We start from the raw sequence: 21,043 nt of genomic DNA on the forward strand, positions 1-21,043 counted from the left end.
ATACATTTGAAACAATCATTTAAATAATTATCTAATCAACGTACCTATTTATTATAAATGATACATGTTTGTATTGTACTACATACATAAGTAGGGCTGCCTACTTATTCAATTCAGCTTCTCAAATTTATAATTTTTATGGTTCTTCTTTTCAGATCCATTCTGATAAATACATTACACACTTATCCTGCAGATTTTATTCAAAGAAAAGAACCTTTTTTACATTTTAGAAGCATGTTTACAAAAATCAAATCATTAAGCACTGTACTCATTAATTCGAATATGTAGACGTACATCAAGTTATACGCGGTTTTTCTTGGAAAATTTCGATGGATTATAGATTAATGTACTATATGTAATTTGAAAACTACTCGTAAAAAAATGACAAGTAACAAAATTCAATTAGGTACTAAACAAACTTGAACAAATTGAAAATTATGATGGGTATTAGGTACCTATAAAATTGCATATTGGGCACTTGGACAGTGTATCGGCGTTTTCAACATTGTTTACAAGACGTTATAATGTAAAAGGAATATAAATTAGTAAGTATGATTATACTAATATTCCTTGATTATGAACATGCTGTAATCGAACATTTCTTTCATGTTTCATGTTTGTTGTTTTTTGTACAACGATTGACGCAGCTGTTTGAAGAAAAGCACTTGAATGAAATATGTATGTCCTAAATTTTCAACATTTATAATTCGAAGTATAATAATCTTCTTCCAAATCATGGACATCGGCAGCCATATCGTCTCTCAGGTTCATTAACTTTTGATCACATTCAGCTTGTTTGGCACGAAACACCTTTGAGTTTTGCGTTATGGCCTCGTTAACTGAAGGAAAGTCGTTCAGAATCAGATACTGCTTTATATCGGATACTAATTTCAAGAGAGATTCAGCTGCTCTGACCATATTAGCTGATCGAACTTGCATTTCGTAAGCATCAAGCTCACACTGTGTCATACGAGAAATTTGTATGTCATGTTCCGTTTTACAAAGCTTCACGATATCTAAAAAAGAGGAGGTTGACAGTATCAACACAAAAACATGGAAATTCAAGATGTCTTTCTTGAAAAATACAATTTTTTTCTGAATTGCATTAGAATATTTACCTTCAAAATTATCTAGCATCGATTTCACGTCACCTTTAAGCCGACTATTATAAGACTTCAGTAAAGCTTCTTTGTTTTGAGGTAAAGCTCTGGTAGGATTCATTACGCAAGAAACGGTATCCAACTAGGGGTATTGAAGGGATAAATGAATAAAATACTGAAAAAGAAGAATAAACGAGACTAACGAGCGCTAAATACATTTAGGGCATAAAATTAATGAATTATTTTCATTATTTTTCATTTTTGCGACTTTTTTAGTCGCACGCCGGATGCGTCACATCCAGATGTAAACATGGCAAAATAGACTCATTTGGTTTTTAAATATCTTATCACGCATCTGTATTCTGTATCATACACACAAAAGTTTTGACACTTTTGACCAATTTTGAGTTTCCTTTTTTACAACGAAAATCATATTTTAAGCATGAAAATAATAAATTCAACTCAAGGATTGCTATATTATTAATTCGTGCAGAATTATTACCATCACACCTTCGAGATTTCGATGAAGTTCGGACTCATACCCTGATCTCAATTTCAACTTTCAAGTTTCAAGTATGTCCGAAACATCAAATGTTAGATGCAAATTGCAAAGCTTAAACTGTTTGAACATTGAATTGAACTACATTATTTTTAAAAAGTATTACGCCCCAACGTGAAATTGATAAAACGAATGTACCTAGTGTTGAGAAAATTGGTATTCTTTTTCTCAGTTTCTCTTTCTCATACGACTACGAGTTTGAAATTTAATCGATTAAGTATTGACACACACCACCACAACTACACAACACATGCCACTTTCTGCAAAGTATACATACTTTTACGTTTTACTTTACCTGCAATTAAGTTTGAGACGAGATCTTTATATTCTTAAAAGAGATGATATAGCCATTTCATTCAGATAGAACAGGGAAAGAGAAACAGATGGAATAAAATCGGCGATAAGCAAAGGGGGAGAAGGCATTTGGTCCATTGTACTTCGATTTTGGATTTATCATTCCTCATGCCGTTGGAAATGAATTAAATTGAAATTGATATAAAATCAAAAATGAAATTAAATTGCGTAAGTATGTAATCAAATTGTAATGTAATATTTATGTAACTTTTTCATCATGTGCATGACTGCATGGTGTTCAAATTAATTCGCCAGGAAATTTGAGAATTTTCAAATTTATGAGTACAAAGATAAGTAATGTGCCGATTTATTATTTCGATGCTCGAAATTGAAATTAATTGAAAAATAATACAAGTGCAAAATTGCCAAGATGAAGATGCGATGTAAATGTAAAATTGTAAACATTGGAAAAGGAACGACCGAATGACTCATGTGACGCATCCGGCGTGCGACAAAAAAAGTCGCTTCATGCTTTGCAAATTTGATATTGATAATATTGATAAGATGATAACTGATAAAATAAAAACAAAGGTATTAAAAAACGTCAGTAGAAGCGCTAGTGTTGTACGTATGTAGTTAGAAGTTGGAATTTGGAAAACAAATTTTAAAATTTAAAACATTGATTTTTAAATCAATGTTTAAAATAAAAAATAAAAAAAAATAAATAATTATGAATAATTTATGTATTATGTACTTATTTTGATTGATGGTACATATCATGCTCATTTCACGCGAAGTTCGTCCATTGGAATTTCCGAATTTGGATTCTCGATTCCAAATCTAAACAGACCTTGCGGTAAATCGATCACATCATATTTTTTTACCTGTGCATTATTGCGATCTATCAATCGTGGCATTGTCCTCCTGACACATGACTGAGAAGTCCTCTGTCTTTTTGGTGAAAGATTTGATAATACGTAGATACCTACCTATGTCAAAAAACTACTTGTAATGTTTTGTTTTAAAATCCTAATTATTTAGTCGTTGAAAAATTAAAAACTGGTTTTTAGTTGTAGTAAATTCGAGCTACACCCAATTATTCATTTATTTCGATGAATGCAATACAATTAAAATGAGAAAACCATTAACATTTATGTAAACAAAAAAATTTATAACATTAAATTGAAACATGAATATTTACATTTCGCATCGATACACGCTGTATAAAGAAAAACGACAACGAGGGAAAACAAGAAAGGACATTCAAGGGGGAAAATGAAAATTGGTCGAAAAAAACGAGAAAATGGATTAAAAATATTATACTTAAGTACGTTTTCAAAAATTTGTAGTGCTAGTTTGTTCCCACGATCCTCTGCTCTCTCGAGCAGGATAGTAAATGCAAGGACCAGGAGATGACGCTCTTGGAATTCTAGTACTTTGTACTTTTCTACCGGGTGGGTTAACGTTTATACTTCTGTTATTTTTCGAATAAGTAGTGTTTATCCTTTGCAAATGTTGTCTTATGGAATAACTCCGATCACCGTTACATGACATGAAACTATCTTCGTGAATGTGTTCAGGAGAATCTCTTCCTCCGAAAGCGTTACCGCAAAACCTCAGTCCGTGAGGAAAAAACAACTTGAAGAACAGTCTTTTGAATTTTTCTCCGAATATCACATAAATTACAAAGTTTACAGAGGAATTTATCGTTATCATTAAATTTCCCGTTTCTACTAAAAAATCGTTTGTTTGTCCGTAAAAAGCCTCCAGTACATTTGAGACCAACGCCAATAAATTACATATTAAAAATACAACGACTACGCATAACAACATGGTTGCTAATCCTATTTCTTTCTTTTGTAATCTAGATAAACGCTGTCTTTCTTGATTCGCTTTTCGGACCTAGAACAGAAAATTAAATCGTCGGCTTGTATTCGCTGAAATAAAAAAATTTAATTTTTAAGTACTATAATAGGCATATGCGCACTCGCATAACGGTTACACATTCACACCATTTTTATTGGTCATTGAGAAAAATACCGTGATTTTTGCTTCTCAAAACTTCCAAATAAAAATTTTTTTGAAATTTTGAACTCTTGTTTGCTCAAGTTTTCTCTGCAATATCACGAAGGAAACGCTAAGGTTACAAAAACTTTGAACACATCTAATCAAGTAGGTACCTATTAAGACTAACAATGGAAATCGTTGAATTTTCAACTCTCCCTTTTTCCTCTTCCACTAGGAGGAATACGGTTTTTGAAAAACATTCCTGCTTTGAAAAATTTATGGGTGTGCCTATGAATACGTATATGTACAGGGTGTTCCGGCTCGACAGTACCCCCTTATAACCAGTAACTGTACTACCCATTGTGAGTTGATGTATGTATGTTTGCCTACCCTCCAGGCCGCAGGGGCAAAGTTATGGACTTTGAAAAAAAAACTTTTTTCGATTTCGTTCAAAATTTTTCGTCATGCGTCACTCGAAACCCGTTCTAGATAGAAAGTTGCACTCGGCGGCGTTGGATCGCAAATTTTGTGTAGAATTTTTTAATGTGGTCGATGACCTTTGTGGAAGCGAAGGGGAGTCTGTACGAGTCAATATAATTAAAAAAACATGACCAAAAGTGGTCAAATTTTTTAGTTTTTGTTAAATATCACAAAATTTTTTCCTCTTAAGCTATGATTTTTATTAACAACATAGGACGAGAAAAGTCCGAGCTTTTCAACGCCGCAAACCACAGCCTTCTATCTCGATTAGTTACGGAGTCATAATGTTTTAAAAGCAGCAAAAAAATCAAGCAAAAAAAATCAAATTTTTTGATTTTTTTTGCAATCATTGTCAGCAGCCGTTAAAATTCAATTGAGCAACTGTGGCCTAGTCGCGGGCCTTCCTCTACGTTGAAACGAATTTATAATGATTTTTTTATATTAAAAAATGATTGCAAAAAAAAATCAAAAAATTTGATTTTTTTTGCTTGATTTTTTTGCTGCTTTTAAAACATTATGACTCCGTAACTAATCGAGATAGAAGGCTGTGGTTTGCGGCGTTGAAAAGCTCGGACTTTTCTCGTCCTATGTTGTTAATAAAAATCATAGCTTAAGAGGAAAAAATTTTGTGATATTTAACAAAAACTAAAAAATTTGACCACTTTTGGTCATGTTTTTTTAATTATATTGACTCGTACAGACTCCCCTTCGCTTCCACAAAGGTCATCGACCACATTAAAAAATTCTACACAAAATTTGCGATCCAACGCCGCCGAGTGCAACTTTCTATCTAGAACGGGTTTCGAGTGACGCATGACGAAAAATTTTGAACGAAATCGAAAAAAGTTTTTTTTTCAAAGTCCATAACTTTGCCCCTGCGGCCTGGAGGGTAGGCAAACATACATACATCAACTCACAATGGGTAGTACAGTTACTGGTTATAAGGGGGTACTGTCGAGCCGGAACACCCTGTACATTGTACAGTAGCATTTATAGTAAGCTTTTGCCTTTTGAGATGCGCGTGTTTGAATAAAGGTGTTGTCACAGTAATTTTTTCAAATCTCCAAATGGTAGCTTTCAACTTTTTTACTCGTGAAAACATTCAAGTACCTACGTGAAGTACGTAGATAGATAGATACTATTATGTAGATAAATTACGAGTGCATCTTACCTACTGCATTTACGGCAAACTGGTTAGGCAAATCTATGAACACATTTTTAACGTGGGCGTGGCTATTCTTCGCGTTAATCTTACGAGCACACTTAAGAACACTTTCCCCTCTCTCTTTCCAAGGTACCTATTTTTGGCGATTTGCTTGTCAAAAATACTCTTACGCTTCTCCTACGTCACGACCAATTCATGAGTTCAAGACTTTAGATCAGTTGTATATTTTTTTTTCAGTATCCAAAAACACATGTATGATTTGAAGTACCTATCTAACCTACTAAAAATAAAGAAAAACCTAGGTATTTATCTAATATCATTTGCAACCAACCTGTCTGTAAATTGCGGTATTCAGCACGGAGAGAAATCCGAATGGGATGAAGTACATGAATATCAGGTACATCCAATGGATATAAATTTTAATGTACAGCGTATTGTTTCGTAATTTCGACGGGTACACTCTGTATATTGATACATCGTACAGAATATGTTTGCATTCCAGAATATCCACTTCCCAGAACCGAGTGATGTTATAACATACTGAAAAAATGATCACTACAATAACGTAGAGTCTAGCTCTGCCACATGTGCACAGAGATCTAGCTTGCAAAGGATGACAAACCGCTACAAATCGTTCCAAAGTTACAATTAACGTTAAATAAACGGATACAGTTTGCGATATCATGCCGATTGGAAAAACAACAGGAGCAATCACTGGGTACACTCGGTAATAATATATAAAAAGGTGTCCTGTAGCCGAATATATGGAAGGCATGCCGAACAGCAGAACGGATGTTATAATTAAAACAGTGTCGCATCTGGCTAGACCAATTAATAAATAATTTATAGATGATTTCATCTGTGGTCTGGATAGTATTATCATCGAAATTATGTTACCGAATATCCCGAAAATTCCAACGCAGTTCAGTAATATGCCATATGTCACAAAGTTGAATAATATATTCACATTCTCGTTTTCTTGGTCTTCTTTACTGGAATTATCTGACGCACAATACTCTAAATCGTATACTAAGCTAGTAACGTTCAATAAACTACTGTTCAAAAATTTCGTCTCGTTGAAGAAATCACTGCTCAAAAATTTTTCTTCATCCGAAAAATTCATTTCTTGAAACAAAATCGGAATTAATGTTTTAAAATCGCAACACAGGCATCGTGCGTTAGAGTACCCATTGGCAATAATCGCATTGGAGAAATCTTGACGATAACATCGATAATTTCTCTTTTTGTTACTCACTGGATTTTTTTCACGTCAGTTTACTACAGCCCAGTACGAGTAGTACCGGTTTTTTTCTAAAATTTACCCTCCGTTGTTTCACAAATTAAATGGTTTTAGCGTTTTATATGCTTTACATCGTATTTGTAAACTGATGAAGGATCTATAACGACACGTAGAAACGATTTTTCCATCACTTGAAATGTGCTGTTTTACCGCCCACGTGTACATATACACTATGATAGGTATGTATTCAATTTTTGTTGCTGGAATTTTCGCAGTCGACAGTTACGGTAGTTGGCGGTTTCGAAATTTCCGTTTTGTCTGAAAAGCTGTCAACAAAAAAAGAAGAATAACATGTGAGTATATACGACGCTCATTGCTCACCTGTAAATATAAATTGTATTCATTATTAGTTTTTAACCGCGATTACTCTTATTTTCCTCACACCACAAAGTGATAAATGTATCCTTGTGTCTACGTTTTTTTCTCGTTTCAAAAACGCCAAACGCTTCGGGCATTTTTCCTACATAGATTCTCTGTTATTGCTTTGGAAAATCTTCAGGAAAAAATGTAGATACGTATACGTACCACTTATATAGGTTGTAGGTACACCTAACTAAGTATGTAATATTCACGCGAGAGATATTAGGGTTACCTACGTTTTTGAAACCTGAAATACTCCCGAAAACTGAAATTAAATTTAAACTACCTAAGACCTACGTCTACACATTCTGTTTTACTTATTATTTAGTTGAGAAAATATTAATTCGCGATGGTCATGAAGTATAGGTAACGTATACGATACATTATCAATTTTCTATCACTTTTACTATACCTAATCAGGTAAATTCAAATCTGATAATGACTTGTATCAGCCGAGAAAGACGGTGTCGACTATTCCAAAAAATTTAACTATTATACTCGTATGTATTGTATACCTACTTAGGTAATCGGATCGAATAATCATGCATTTTGAAATATAAAAATAAACTACTCACATACCTACACGATGTTTCAGATTACATACCTACTTAGATAGATCAAAAGTTTCCTTACGACCCATCACATAAATGAAAAATAAGTACAGCGTGCCCAGAAATATCGAGCACCCCAAAAAAAAGTTTTTCATTAAAAATGTAAGTTGGCAACGTGAAATAGATGCATATGATTGGTGGAATGTTATCTCTCCAGTCCAACAACCAATAACGTGCTATCATTATTATCATTCACTGGGACCAACCAAAGTATTTTAGTAGAAAACTTTTTTAGGGGTGCTCGATATTTCTGGGCACCCTGTACGTAGTACATAGTAGGTAGGTCTAGAAATCTACTCTTATTCGCACTTCGTCCCCTTCTTTCAACCTATCACAGCTGTCAATGCAATGAAAATTAAAAACGATAAATGACAATTTTTCTACGAACTTATCTTTGCCCCTGCTGCAGCTTCTGTGTATGTAGAAGTCGGGTGAAGAATTATAGGTAGGTAGTAGGTCTAGGTACCTATATTAACTCGGTATAAGTGTTGCAGAAACACTCTGTACAAAGATGAGTGATTCTTTCCTACTATTTTTCGTTGTACTTCGATGGCTTTTTTGCTTGAGACTTGACGTGAGAAAGATACACGCTGGAATCTTTTTAAGTGTAATTAAAATCACACCATGCTGCAATTTCATTAATTATTGGTGAAAATATTAGATGGAATCTTATTTTATTAGGAAGTTCTCGGAATAACTGTTTTGACAAGTGTTTAATCTCACTGTTTCCCACGTGTTTAATAAATCATATCTTAGCATCGTGTTTGGCTTCAAACTCGTTTCATCATTTCAAAGAAACGACCGTGTTTTGCGGTGAAATTAAACGCTGTTCATTTTGCATTTTCAAACTTACCTGTTCGTGTAGGTTTTCAACGAAATTATGTTTAATCTTTTCATTGAATGATATACACCACGAGGGAAATTTTATCGTCTTATCAGCAACCAAAGACGCAATATTATCTGAATAATTCAAAAAGCTATAGCACTACGTGAAAATATATATGTATTTTGATCGCAGTTTTCTAAAATTTTACCATTAGGTATCCCGCGTACGCATAACGACGAAAGCATGACGAAGATAAAATGGCCAAGAGCAACACAGCTTTACATTATTCTCGGATATAAATTACTACATGTATTCGAAATTGTCGAAAAGATTATCCAATAAAAATGGTGAAAAAATAATACCTAATAAATAACTCACAGAATTAAATATAGTAAGCGCGGATATATCGTATTGTAGAGCCAGAAGTGGAAAAAAATAAAAGAAATGGGTACATATAGATAAAAGTGTCCAAATCAAATATACGAGGCTTTGATAAACAAAATATGTAGGATCGTAACATCATAACATAATGAAGAAGTGGGCTAGATATGGGTAAACTTTCGCGTATCGAACTTTTTTTTTTTTTCAGTTTAAATCTATGATACCTAGTTTGAAACCTGTCTTTTTTAATCAACACGTGTGGAGAACATTTTTCGAATTTTAATAAGATTGGCAGATTAATTTGACGGGCGAGTTGTTTACAATACCTAATTAGTATTGCGGAGTAAAATTTTTTGACTCTGGGTTCGGCTCCTGCTCCATGCTTCAAAAATGTTTTACACTCTCGTTTCACTATAGTAAATTAATATTGTAGAATTACACTTTGGGTGTTGTTCCACTCCGGGGTCTGGAGCGGGCGCAAAGAATTTCTTTCTACTTACTCCAGTTTAGTTTTTATTCCGATTTTTGCTCCGACAATATTTTTTGCAGATGGTTGAAAAGATGATTTCAATGAAAACTTGAGCGCTTATGCGTATATTTAATTTTTCGAAGTGTCATGCCTCCTCTTTCTTCGTGAACCTTCTTTCAAGGGGCCTATATCCGTGAGCAGGGCCACGAAACGAATGTAGATAGACCTGGTAACATTGTTTAGATATTCGAATTTCTTTTTCTTAATAGATACCAATTTTCTAGTCACTTACTTTTTGAATATCTATAGACATTATAGGGTGGAACGCAAAAAAAAAGGAGGATTTTGACCAAATTCAGTGGATTGCCCAGTTCCAAAAAAATACAGAATTTACTTTTAGGGCTATTCTACTGAGCAGTTGAAAATTTGCAAATGCTTATTTTTGGGTGATCTCGAATTTTGAAAATATTATTTTCTCGAATACTGCGCGTAAATTATGCTAAAACAACGAAAAATAGGTATGTACGTAGGTAACACAGTATCATTTCTGAAAAGGGCGGATTTTTTGTAATGCAATGGTAACACTTTTTTGACCATTTTTAATAAAAATTTCTCAATTTTCTGACATTAACGATAATGACGAAAAAATTTACACCATTTTATCCTAAAATATTTTCCCAGTTTTAGAAATAATATCTTTCGAATTCGATTCCCTTTGGAAAAAATGCCATATTTTTTTGAGATTTGATTGCAGAACTGAATCGCACGAGAGAATACAGAAATCAAACCGTTCGCTCAAAGTCTGGAAAAATTGATATAGGTACATTCCTATTATTATATTTTTTCTCAGAACTTTTTGCCATAAAATTTAAATCATTAAAAAATCAAGTAAAATTTCAGGCCTAATCTCATGAAACTTTCATTTAGATGCTGAGAAAAGCGTTAACAATTTCCATTGTTGAGTTTGGAAGCTGAAGCTCGCAAATGGAAACTTCCACGTCCTCACAATAGCTCTCTTCGGTCTGCTGCTTCTGCTCTCATCATAGGGCAGAGTGATAGGCGTAAATATATTGACTCAAAAGATGGTTAAAGTTATTTCTATACTTCAAAACAACTCTTAGGCTATCCCTCGTTTAATTTCCCGACAAAAAAAAACACAAAAAAACAACAGAGTTCAATCCATCCTATTTTGCAACGTTGAAGAATGCATCTTGCTCGTTTAATTTAATTTTTGAATTAATCGAGCGAAAGTGATATCTTTAAAATGAAACGCTCGCGGTAGTTAAGTATGTAGTTGAATGAATAAATATCTACGGTTTTTTTTAAAAGTACTTTTTTCATCTTCGTTCAACTTTAATGGTTTTATTTAGGAAACTACATAAATGGCCGATAAATAAATTAATTTGCTGTAAATCACGTTTTATCATATTTCTGGTCGCGCGTTTAATACCTACCTACCTACCTACCTATTTTGAAATCTTGATACTTACAACATTCGCTGAAATTATTTACTTCTGTTATAGGTTCGTAAATTTTAAACACCGTTTGTCGTAAATTAGGTACCTACTTGATGTAAAATTTAAATAGGTACAACTCATAAATAAATCAACTTTTATCATTTTTTCGTTTATTGACAGCTCGCTGTACTTTGATACATACAATTTTTCACTCTGTCATCAGGTCACCAAAAGTATAAGTCGAAGTGTTGTCTTAACGGTTCCACCGGGAAATGGTATGTCCAACTTAAGCTGTTACACTTTGATTGGAGCTTTGAAAGATCAGTATTGATGACCCTAAGACGGATATCAGGAGTTGTTTTATTGGAAAGATTTGTTCAATCTAAAACCTAGTCGACGCGGTATTCATTACTTTTTCACTGCAAACGGTCTTGACTACCTGCCAAGCTATATTACATCGATCATGTTGAATGAAACGTTATTATATGTATCTCACTCAAATCTGAAAATTTCTTCCAAGGGTAATGACGTGCAACATTTTTTCTATACACTTTACTTAATTCAAATGTTGAATTTTTATCACGAAACGTTCAACAAAGACCGCCTTTTTAATTTCTTCCAACTTATCAAATTAATTTCTTCATTTATTTCTTAAAATTGAATTGATGTCGTATTCGGAAATTCAATCGTATTAATGTATTTCCACTCATTTTTTAACAAATGTGAAAATTTTAAAAATATTATTCAAGAAACGAGCCTACCGTTGGTGTAATTTTAATTACCTACAATATCGACGATTTCGAAGGTACGAGCAAGTGAAGTTGCCTAGCGAGTAAATGAAAGGATACTTTAATTTGCATTTCACAAAAATGTCAAAGAAATTGCATAACTGTTTCGCCGCAAATACGAGTAGGTACAACATGGTAGAACGCGTTCGAGTAGTTTCATTTGCAAAATTTTGCTTTTAATGAATTCAATTTCGTATCTCATTTAACATTCCAGACGATTTAAATTGGTTAAGCTTTTTGTTAAGATGAGAGAAAAAAATGCCGAAAAAAAGCTGTTTGATAACTGCAACCTCTTGTCGCTAAATAAATAAACAGGTTAGCGAAATTAAATTCAATCTATAACCCCCTGGTAAACATCACGATAAAAATAGCTTCACAACTTTTGCAACGAAAAAAAAAAAGTTAAATAGCATTGCGAAAATAAAACCTAGTGAAAAAAAAGGTCAGAGTTCGTCGAAGATATCATAGAATACAGTACAGACTATACAAAAATGCTTTAGAATTATCGTGTAAACTGGCGTCATTGATAAATTGTTCTTTTAACTAAGGACGATTAAAGAAAAAAAAAAAAAAAAAAAAGGGTAGCGATATTTTAAAGTTTTAACCGTAACTGTTATGGTTGAAAAATTCATTATGGTCCTGGTGTTTTTTTTTTCTGCAAATAATACCAGAAAATTTGCCAATGAAGGTTTCAATTTTGGTTCTTTGAATTGTACGTTTGAATCACTTTCATAAAATTTCACGTTTATAGCCTTTTTTACAATATTGTACCTACTTTTGGGGAGAAAAAAGTCAACGCTTTCTTTCATTTCACTCGATTTATTCCTTTTCAATTGTGTAATTTCGAGAGAAGGTTCTTTTTTTTTAAAATATATATTCACCAAACGTAGAAGGTAATTTTTTCAAAATTAGTTGAATTGAGTTGCTCAGAAGCGCGTGCTCTTTTTTGTAGACGGCTATTTATTTTGGCACAAATAAAGATTTTATCAGTTAGGTTTGGTTAAAATAATAAGTGCCAAGTGTAAAGATAACATTAACTTTGCTGAAATGCTATAATAATCAAAACGCAATATGGTGGTACGTTTGCTTCGGGTGGATTTCTTGGTATGAATTTTAATGAGTTTTTGCTCCGATTAAGTATATTACAGATTTTGTACTTCATTTAGGCGAAAGAATTTTTACGCGAAATTTATTCAATAAATTTTTGTCGGCGGGTAAGTTTACTGGAAAAATCTTTACCATAATAGTTGTTGAAGCGTGTTTTCTTAAAAACCTAAAACGATTCAATTAAAAATCTTACTGATTAACAAACGCGCTGATATCTTACTCGAATAGCTTATACTTATACTACGAACAGTAGATAAGTATACTAAACCATTCGACAATTTCGAAATTTTTATCGTATCGCAATGAAAATTTTGTGAACAAAATTTCGGCGTGAAATATAGCCGAAGGTTTCGATTTTAACGAGGGATAAAGATATTATGAGCAGCAGCATGATTATCTTTTGCATTAATTACAAGCATTATACAAAACGATTTATGAATAGGTACCTATATTTATTTTTGAAAAGGACGGTTTTTGAGAGAGCGATACAAGTACTTTCACTCAACAAGATTATCAAGTAAATTTCGTACTAATAAAAATGGTAAAGGGTACAAAAAGTACGATTAAATACGCCATTAACTCGAATCTGAACCAAATATGTACTTACGTCAATTCATATTCATACAAGTACATACATATAAACTATCGATTTGAAGCAGATTATATGTACGAGTATCTAACAATTTCAGTTTAATTCAAAATATGTATTTGATATTTTCTACCAAAATCGATTATTTATTTTTTTCCTATTTGAAAAGAGTACCCATCATTTATGAATGGAAAAAGCGAAAAACATTGCAATTTTTAATTCAAAATAATATGTAAGTAGGTTAGTGGATTAGGTGCCTAAAAATTGAATCACAACCATCCTACCTACTCAAAATATCTTCGGAAGTGGTTTTTTTCTTCCTGAATTTAGAACTATGTTTTCAAAACTGTTTTCGAATTTTTCCTTTTTAATTGCATTGTGAAATTGGATACCTATTTATTACGTACCTATGTTTATTTGACTTTAAAGTGGGTATTTTCACAAAAAGTAGACACGTAAGATTAAACTGAACAATGTCTCCATATAGGTACTTATTTGTTTCTCCTCCTATCTATAATAATTAGGTAAGTACACAAAATACTCACATAAACACCATTTTTCACTCGTTGGAAAAATCGTTCACTCTTGACCGAGAAAATATAAAGTGGTAAGAGCTAGGTACCAAAATAAAATAACACGCGAATTGACGACAATAACCACTTATTTATCACAATGAAATAAACGTGCACATACGAGTAGATATCGTAATTATGGGTACCTACTCGAAATCATTGCATACGAGTAGATTTATATCAGACCAAATTTTGACCTCTGTCTTTCTTTTAAGAGTATACTATACAAGCAAGCCCGAAAGATAAGGAAAGTACCATCTCATAACAACACAAAATATTTAATTTATAAACCAAATAAAGAGCGTTTACCTCTAGAAAATGCACAGAAAGTTGAACATTTTGTTCAAAAAATTATCCAAGTAGGTATGTAAAAGAATTTTTCGTTCCAAAAAAAAAAACACGTCAAAATATCTACTGCTCTGGTTCTCGAGAATTTTATTTCGAAAACTTTCTCCGGACTCATGTGTTTATAGGTATCTACACGTATTTTTTATTTAGCGATACATAATGTTGAGAGGGTGGAAATTTTACTTTTTTTAAAGTGCGAAAAAAGTGTAGTTATACCTATAGGTACGCAATTTTTAATATTTTTTGTGCAGAGCTAGGTAGGAAGAAAGAAGGAGGGTCCGTATGGATAGTATTAGGAATTGGTGAACTGCGGGAAAAAAGCTGAATCGAAAATGGCCGAAAATTTCATTTTATTTGAAATTTAATAGACATCCTAAAATTGTAAATTTTATCTAAAATCACCGATGCGATATGACATAAAAGAAATGCAAAATATTCCATTCAGTTTCCTAGAATCGGTTATTTGAGAGTCGTTTGATCCTACAGATGATGTCAACTCCGGTTCGAGATTCATATTATTTATCAAATACTTCATCGTAAGTATGAAAAAAATTCCATGAAAATTTCATTCATACTTTAAAAAAATTTCAACTTGCCAGCGGCTTGTCGACAAAGAGCTTACATTCAAAATGAAAATGAAACTCGTTTTCGATAAGCATCACGAAGCATTTGAAAACTTCTCAGACGATGTACCTATGTACCTACGTGTACTAGTTCTCTACGTGTACGCGTACCCAGCAATAAGTAAATAGGTACAGTGGGTAGGTATCTATTTATAAACTTTGCAATGCTCGTTTCGGTGTGTATAGGTGATAGGTGTTGAAGATTCTCACTCAATGTGAGGTTGGAAAATGGAAATCTTCCCTCCGAAAAAAGATGTGATTAGAAAAAATCCTTTTCCTTGCATTTGAACAGTTATGAATATTGATTTCATTCGAAAATTCGACGACACTTCATTTTGCACTTGTGTGTATTGTGTACCTACCCATGATGTATGTATACCTACCTATATTGAAAGTAGTAGCTTTATATTAGATTTACGTATTGATAGCACGTTGGAAATTATTTAATAATATATCTATCACCAAAATTAACGTGCACTAATGTATATTCATTTAATAAGAGAGTGTAGGTACGATACGTAGGTATTGCTGATTATGAGGTTATGCTTTACTTAATATGTTTGACAATGCCTGATTAATCGGTTCAACGTGTAATATACTAAGCTTGTAAAGCTCAGCTTATGTTAAACGAAAGGCTGAATTTATTAATGTATAGGATGCAATGTGTTAACAGTACGTGTTTCATTTACATTCTGAAGAGCTCTTATCGCGAATATGTTATCGAACCGTAATATTGGTAGCTATCATTTAACTCGATTTATATCGAGAGCATCTTAAAAATTTATTAGTTTCGACTTCATCCATTAAGTAATGAAAATGATAGCGTTGTGACAGTGATGTTTTGCTTGGAAATTAAAACTTATCGATTTTTTGCGCCAACATTGTCAAGAACGTGATTGAAAAATGAAACCCATTTAGTACCTAACACTGTTTAATTGTAATTGGCAAATTAATGAAGACCTAACGTCTTCAGCGAGCCAATGCCCTGCATGTTACAAATAGAGTTTTTCTCATTTGCGTAGTCGTGAAATATTAAGCAGGCCTACTGGTTTTTGAAAAACATCTTAATTAGGTACCTATGTGTTTAGGGACGAATATTTTCACTTTCCGTGTAAGTAGGTATACCTATTTTGTAATTTTTATTGTTGAAATTATTGTTTCTGTTTTGATACATACGAACCTCTAAAGCACCTGTCCAATAATAAAGTAGGTACGTAATATCATTATCAAGACGTAAGGTAAACCCGGGTAAGATGGCCATGTTTTGCCAAAACCGCTCTGGAGTCAACAGAAATTGTCCGATTCTACTTTTTTTTTTTTTAAATAAACCTAAGTTATCCCTCTACAACTTCCCTTAATTAAAAAGTGGTTTGGTGAACTTATTCATATAAAAAAAAAAGAAATTCGAAAAGTAGATTTTTGGGCTCTCAAAAAAGTACCCGGGAAAGATGGCCAACCCACCCAGGGTAAGATGGCCATCCCATAAAAGTGATTAAAAATGCAAATAAATTAACAAAATCAAGTTTCGGGGGTTTTTATTACCTATATTTAAATTTAATAACTTGAGAAACTTGCATTTTGTTAATTTATTTGCAATTTTTAATCATTTTTACAGCGAGGTGGAAATTTTACCCCAAATGGGGTACAGATATTCCAACTATTTATCATAATCTATCTTATTTTTATAGGATTTTCTTTTTTTATAGCTGTAAAATAACACAGAGACATGTATTACGATCACAGAGACATGTACTAGATCGATTAATTTATTTTCAGCGTAGGTTTCGAATGATATATGAAATTGTGGTGACAGATTTATTGATTCAGTTTTAAAAAGAAATATTTTATTTACTTTGTTTTACACAACAAACTTTAAAACACTTTTAAATATACTTTTAACACTTGTTAAGACATTTATAAGTTGAAACAGTAAAATTTTGTGGTGACAGATTTATTGATTCAGTTTTAAAAAGAAATATTTTATTTACTTTGTTTTACACAACAAACTTTAAAACACTTTTAAATATACTTTTAACACTTGTTAAGACATTTATAAGTTGAAACAGTAAGGTTTCTTATAAGTTATTCCAATGAAGCTTGGAAGAGAACTGAATACTGTTACTAGGTTTGCTTGAGCTTATATACTAAAATACTAGTACCTAATAACAGTGTCCTTATGTAAAATAACATACAAGTAGCTATATGAGATGATAAAAGAGTTCTTATGGAAAATACCATACAAGTAGATATATGAGATGATAATGGAGCTCTTATGGAAATTAACATACAAATAGATATAAGAGTTCTTATAGTAAATAACATACAGGTAGCTGTATGAGATGATAAAAGGGTTCTTATGGAATATAACATACAAGTAGGTATATGATGATAAAAGAGTTCTTATGGAAAATAACATACAAGCAGATATATGGTGATAAAGGAGCTCTTATGGAAAATAACATACAAGTAGATATATGGTGATAAAGTAGCTCTTATGGAAAATAATATACAAGTAAATATATGGTGATAAAGGAGCTCTTATGGAAATTAACATACAAATAGGTATATGAGATGATAATGGAGCTCTTATGGAAATTAACATACAATTAGATATATGAGATGATAAATGAGTTCTTATGGGAATTAATATGAGAAAGGATGTTTTGGTAAAAATTAAGGTAGACTGTATCATGATGACCTATATTGTTCAACCAGGTAAATTTTATAATGTAGGTTATATAATCTGTCACTACAGAAATATTTACTTATCACTTCGTTAAATACGTTTTGGCAACGATAATAAAAATCCGAAATTCTTCTTTTGGCAAAAAAATTAGCCTTAAAATGTTATTAACACTTCTCACACAGACAGAAATGAAGTACTGAAAATTTTTTTTATGTCTGGTATGTTCTTTTGTTAAGAGGAATAAAATATATTTTTTGCAGCGCGATCCGCCGTCCCATATTCGAGTAATGGCCCCCTGGCCATCTTACCCCGTTGGCCATCTTACCCGGGTTTACCTTACCTAATAAGTAAGAAAATGAACAGAATAAAATAAGAAAAGATACTGCATGAGGTTAACATTTTCATCTAAAGTTTTTTTGCTTCTTTGAAAATGTTTTAAAATTTAATTTAACAATAAATTCAAAAAAAAACAAATGATCAAAAAAATACAAAGTACCTATAGGTATAACCATGCTGGAAGGACCTGTTAAACCGAATAGGTACTTACAATAATGCACATCCGTGCATGCTGCATGGTTCTTTCAGATTTCAGTAACGTTTCTCTTAAAAATGATGATATGTGACGCTCTTAATTTTGTGAACTCTGATTTAAAATTTTTATTTTTGATGATTCAAATGAAACAAAAAAAAAATGAAAGTTTCTTCATCACCGAAAAGATTTTTCCTTTTCTTTTGCAATTAAAGTTTTATATCACTTTTACAACAAATAGATTCAATAAAGTTTTTATTTTTATGTAAGTACCTAAGTACATTGGTTTTATTTGAAGAATTATATGTATATAATGGCGAAATGCTCCTGCAGTGATAATTAATGTCTTTATTTCTGGACAGAACTTTTCTTTTTTGTTTCGATTACCTACTTGCATAAGTACCTAAAGATTTAGAAGACTTCCAAGTGTAAAAAAACCATTGAATACTTTTAAGTAGGTACCTACCTAAGCAAATTCTAATAACTTTTTTCACCAACTTGATGAAAACCTAGAAAGAAAGAACAAGAAAAGGAAGAATGAAACTATGTACTCAATTAAGGATTTCAAAGAAATTACAGCGTAATTTATGTCTACAACCTCCGCTTTGAAAAGATACGTATGTTTTTCGTCTTCAACAAAAGAAAAACATCGGAATGCCTAAATTATTTAATTCGAATGTTACAAAGAGAAATACCAACTGTATCAACAAAAGGTTACTGTTGATGATTACATCCTTATTTGATTTAATAAAAATAACCTCACGATGGAAAAAGAATTTAGGTAGGTAGGTTAAGTAGGTACTGCTTAGATACTCGCGAGTAACAGCCAGTAAATAAAATACAGTAGGCTATTATAGGTAAGGTATACCTACGTCAATATTTTGAAAAACGTGAGTGATGTTAAAATGATTTACGAAGTCAAAAATCCGGAAATGCTTAAACGATATACGTAGAAGTAGATATTTACTTATCTATACTACTACCTAAGTGTCTGTCATAAAAAATGAAATCACCTATATATATATGTACAATGCATTTACAAGTAGTTTTCTACTGAACAATCTCTTTCAATATTGAAGATTTGAAAAGTAGGTACATACATACGTGCTACATGATTACATGATAATACCATTTTTCAATTTCTCATCCTGTGCGATAGAAGAAGAAACAAGGCGTTGTTCTTTCTATAAAATAAATGAAGTGACAGATTGCTTCGACCAATAACATGTAATTGAATAATGTAGAACGATTTATTTCTTAATGTATTGCGTTATAGGATTTGAGTGATGGTTTTTTTCGGTATCATATTGAGTAGGTACCTACGTACTACGTAATCAATATCTATAGGTACCTAGGTACGGAGAAGTATACCTAGACTTATACACATACCTAGTTATCAATAAAACGCGAAAAGAAAGAAATGAAAGAAGTCATATTTCTTAGTTACCTATTTACAAAAAAAATTGTTCTTCGTTGAAAATTTTCATTTTTATCAATTTTCAGTGGAATTTTTTCAGTGTAGTTACAGTAATAGAAATTTCTACCGAAGGCCATCTGTGAAATTGAAAAAGAGAAAGTAACTACATACTTGCTAGGGTTTTTTATGTTACGTAAATTGGTAGATTGAAGTATCGAATCTTATTTTAAAGAACTCAGTTGATTAAAAACGCTTCCTATTTTATAATTGTGGATAGGTAACTCATGCCTCAAAATTGCATAAAAAATTAAGTTTTTCACAATCGACGTTCATTCAATTGAGTTTGAATTTTTTCAAACATCTATAAAAAGTCTCTCAGAACTTGAAATATTATGATTTTTGAAGAAACGTCAATTTATAAATTGGTAATATTTTTTTTTCATCCCTCCAACTTTTTTTATTCATATTTCAAAAGTATGAGGTTCAGGAACACTGCCATTGGAGGGTAGAGAGCTGGATATTAGAATACAATATTTTATTCTCGAGACAGTTTTTTTTTTTACACGAAATAAATTCTAGAACACCAGCAGGGAAAGGCTCATCTGAAATATCATGATCCTACATTGGAAATTGAATGAACATACTTACAGTGAAGAAGATTCGTTTTCTCTCTAATTTTTTCAAATCGGGTAATTTGAATATGTACTTATAGTAGTTTTCAACTTGTGTAGTGTGTACCTACTTGTTGAAAAAGTCGAACATTCACCTTGAAGATTCAATTTTGAGCTTATATAAAGTAATCGCAAGGGCCCCTTATTCCCTGGGTAGGGGTTGGCGTGGAAATAGCGGTCATTCAATTAGACTATCGAAAGCAACTTGGGAAAAAATTTAAGTGGAATCGGAGAACCCGACTTCATTTTTAGTTCAAATTAATGCGAATAAATCTCACGATGTGAATCTCACTGTATTTACGGCAAACTGGTTATGCAAATTTATTAACATATATTTTCTAGCGCAACTTGCATAAACTTGGAACTGGAAATATTTTGTACTCCATACATTCGAAGAGGTTTTCTTGTGCTTTTTAAAAGTAGTAATTCGCATTCGTATTTTGTAAATAATACCCCGTTCGTATGTTTTACCCAACCCCCCACCCTCCGATTTTGAACGAATTGTTTGTTAAAATGTGCTCTTACGACATACCGGAAAAATATGACGATATAAGCTCTAATTAACTACCTATTACGAAGTAAAAATGTTGATGAATTTTGTAAATTGATTGCTAAAATTTTTTACACGGATCACGTAGTTAGAGATATCTACACTGGATCATTTTCTCGCATAAGTAGGTACGTTATTTTACAAAAATCTGCTG

General features: G+C 32.2%; 2 protein-coding genes across 6 annotated transcripts in view; both read right to left on the reverse strand.

Annotated features, from left to right (window-relative positions):
* Positions 1-27: 27 nt before the first annotated feature.
* Positions 28-1,355, reverse strand: LOC135832017 (mediator of RNA polymerase II transcription subunit 22-like). Its single transcript, XM_065344962.1, has 2 exons — positions 1,119-1,355; positions 28-1,016 (listed from the first exon to the last, which is right to left on the reverse strand). Exons 1-2 carry the CDS (start codon positions 1,219-1,221, stop codon positions 694-696), a joined length of 426 nt encoding a protein of 141 aa, XP_065201034.1. The 5' UTR covers positions 1,222-1,355; the 3' UTR covers positions 28-693.
* Positions 1,356-3,040: 1,685 nt separating this feature from the next.
* The window catches only part of FMRFaR (FMRFamide Receptor), a 123,865-nt gene continuing 105,862 nt past the window's right edge, over positions 3,041-21,043 (reverse strand). For 2 of the 5 annotated variants that reach the window (XM_065344964.1, XM_065344963.1), the window contains exons 3-4: positions 5,937-7,171; positions 3,041-3,855 (exon numbers count right to left, since the gene is read on the reverse strand). In XM_065344964.1, coding sequence (XP_065201036.1) covers positions 3,289-3,855; positions 5,937-6,728 — 1,359 coding nt within the window. In that variant the 5' untranslated portion in view covers positions 6,729-7,171 and the 3' untranslated portion in view covers positions 3,041-3,288. Of the gene's footprint in view, positions 3,856-5,936; positions 7,172-8,729; positions 9,034-14,038; positions 14,181-21,043 lie in introns of those variants that run through there. The other 3 variants (XM_065344968.1, XM_065344965.1, XM_065344966.1) reach the window with 3 other exon arrangements.

This window comes from Planococcus citri, chromosome 1 (assembly GCF_950023065.1).
Source record: "Planococcus citri chromosome 1, ihPlaCitr1.1, whole genome shotgun sequence".
Lineage (NCBI taxonomy): Eukaryota > Metazoa > Arthropoda > Insecta > Hemiptera > Pseudococcidae > Planococcus > Planococcus citri.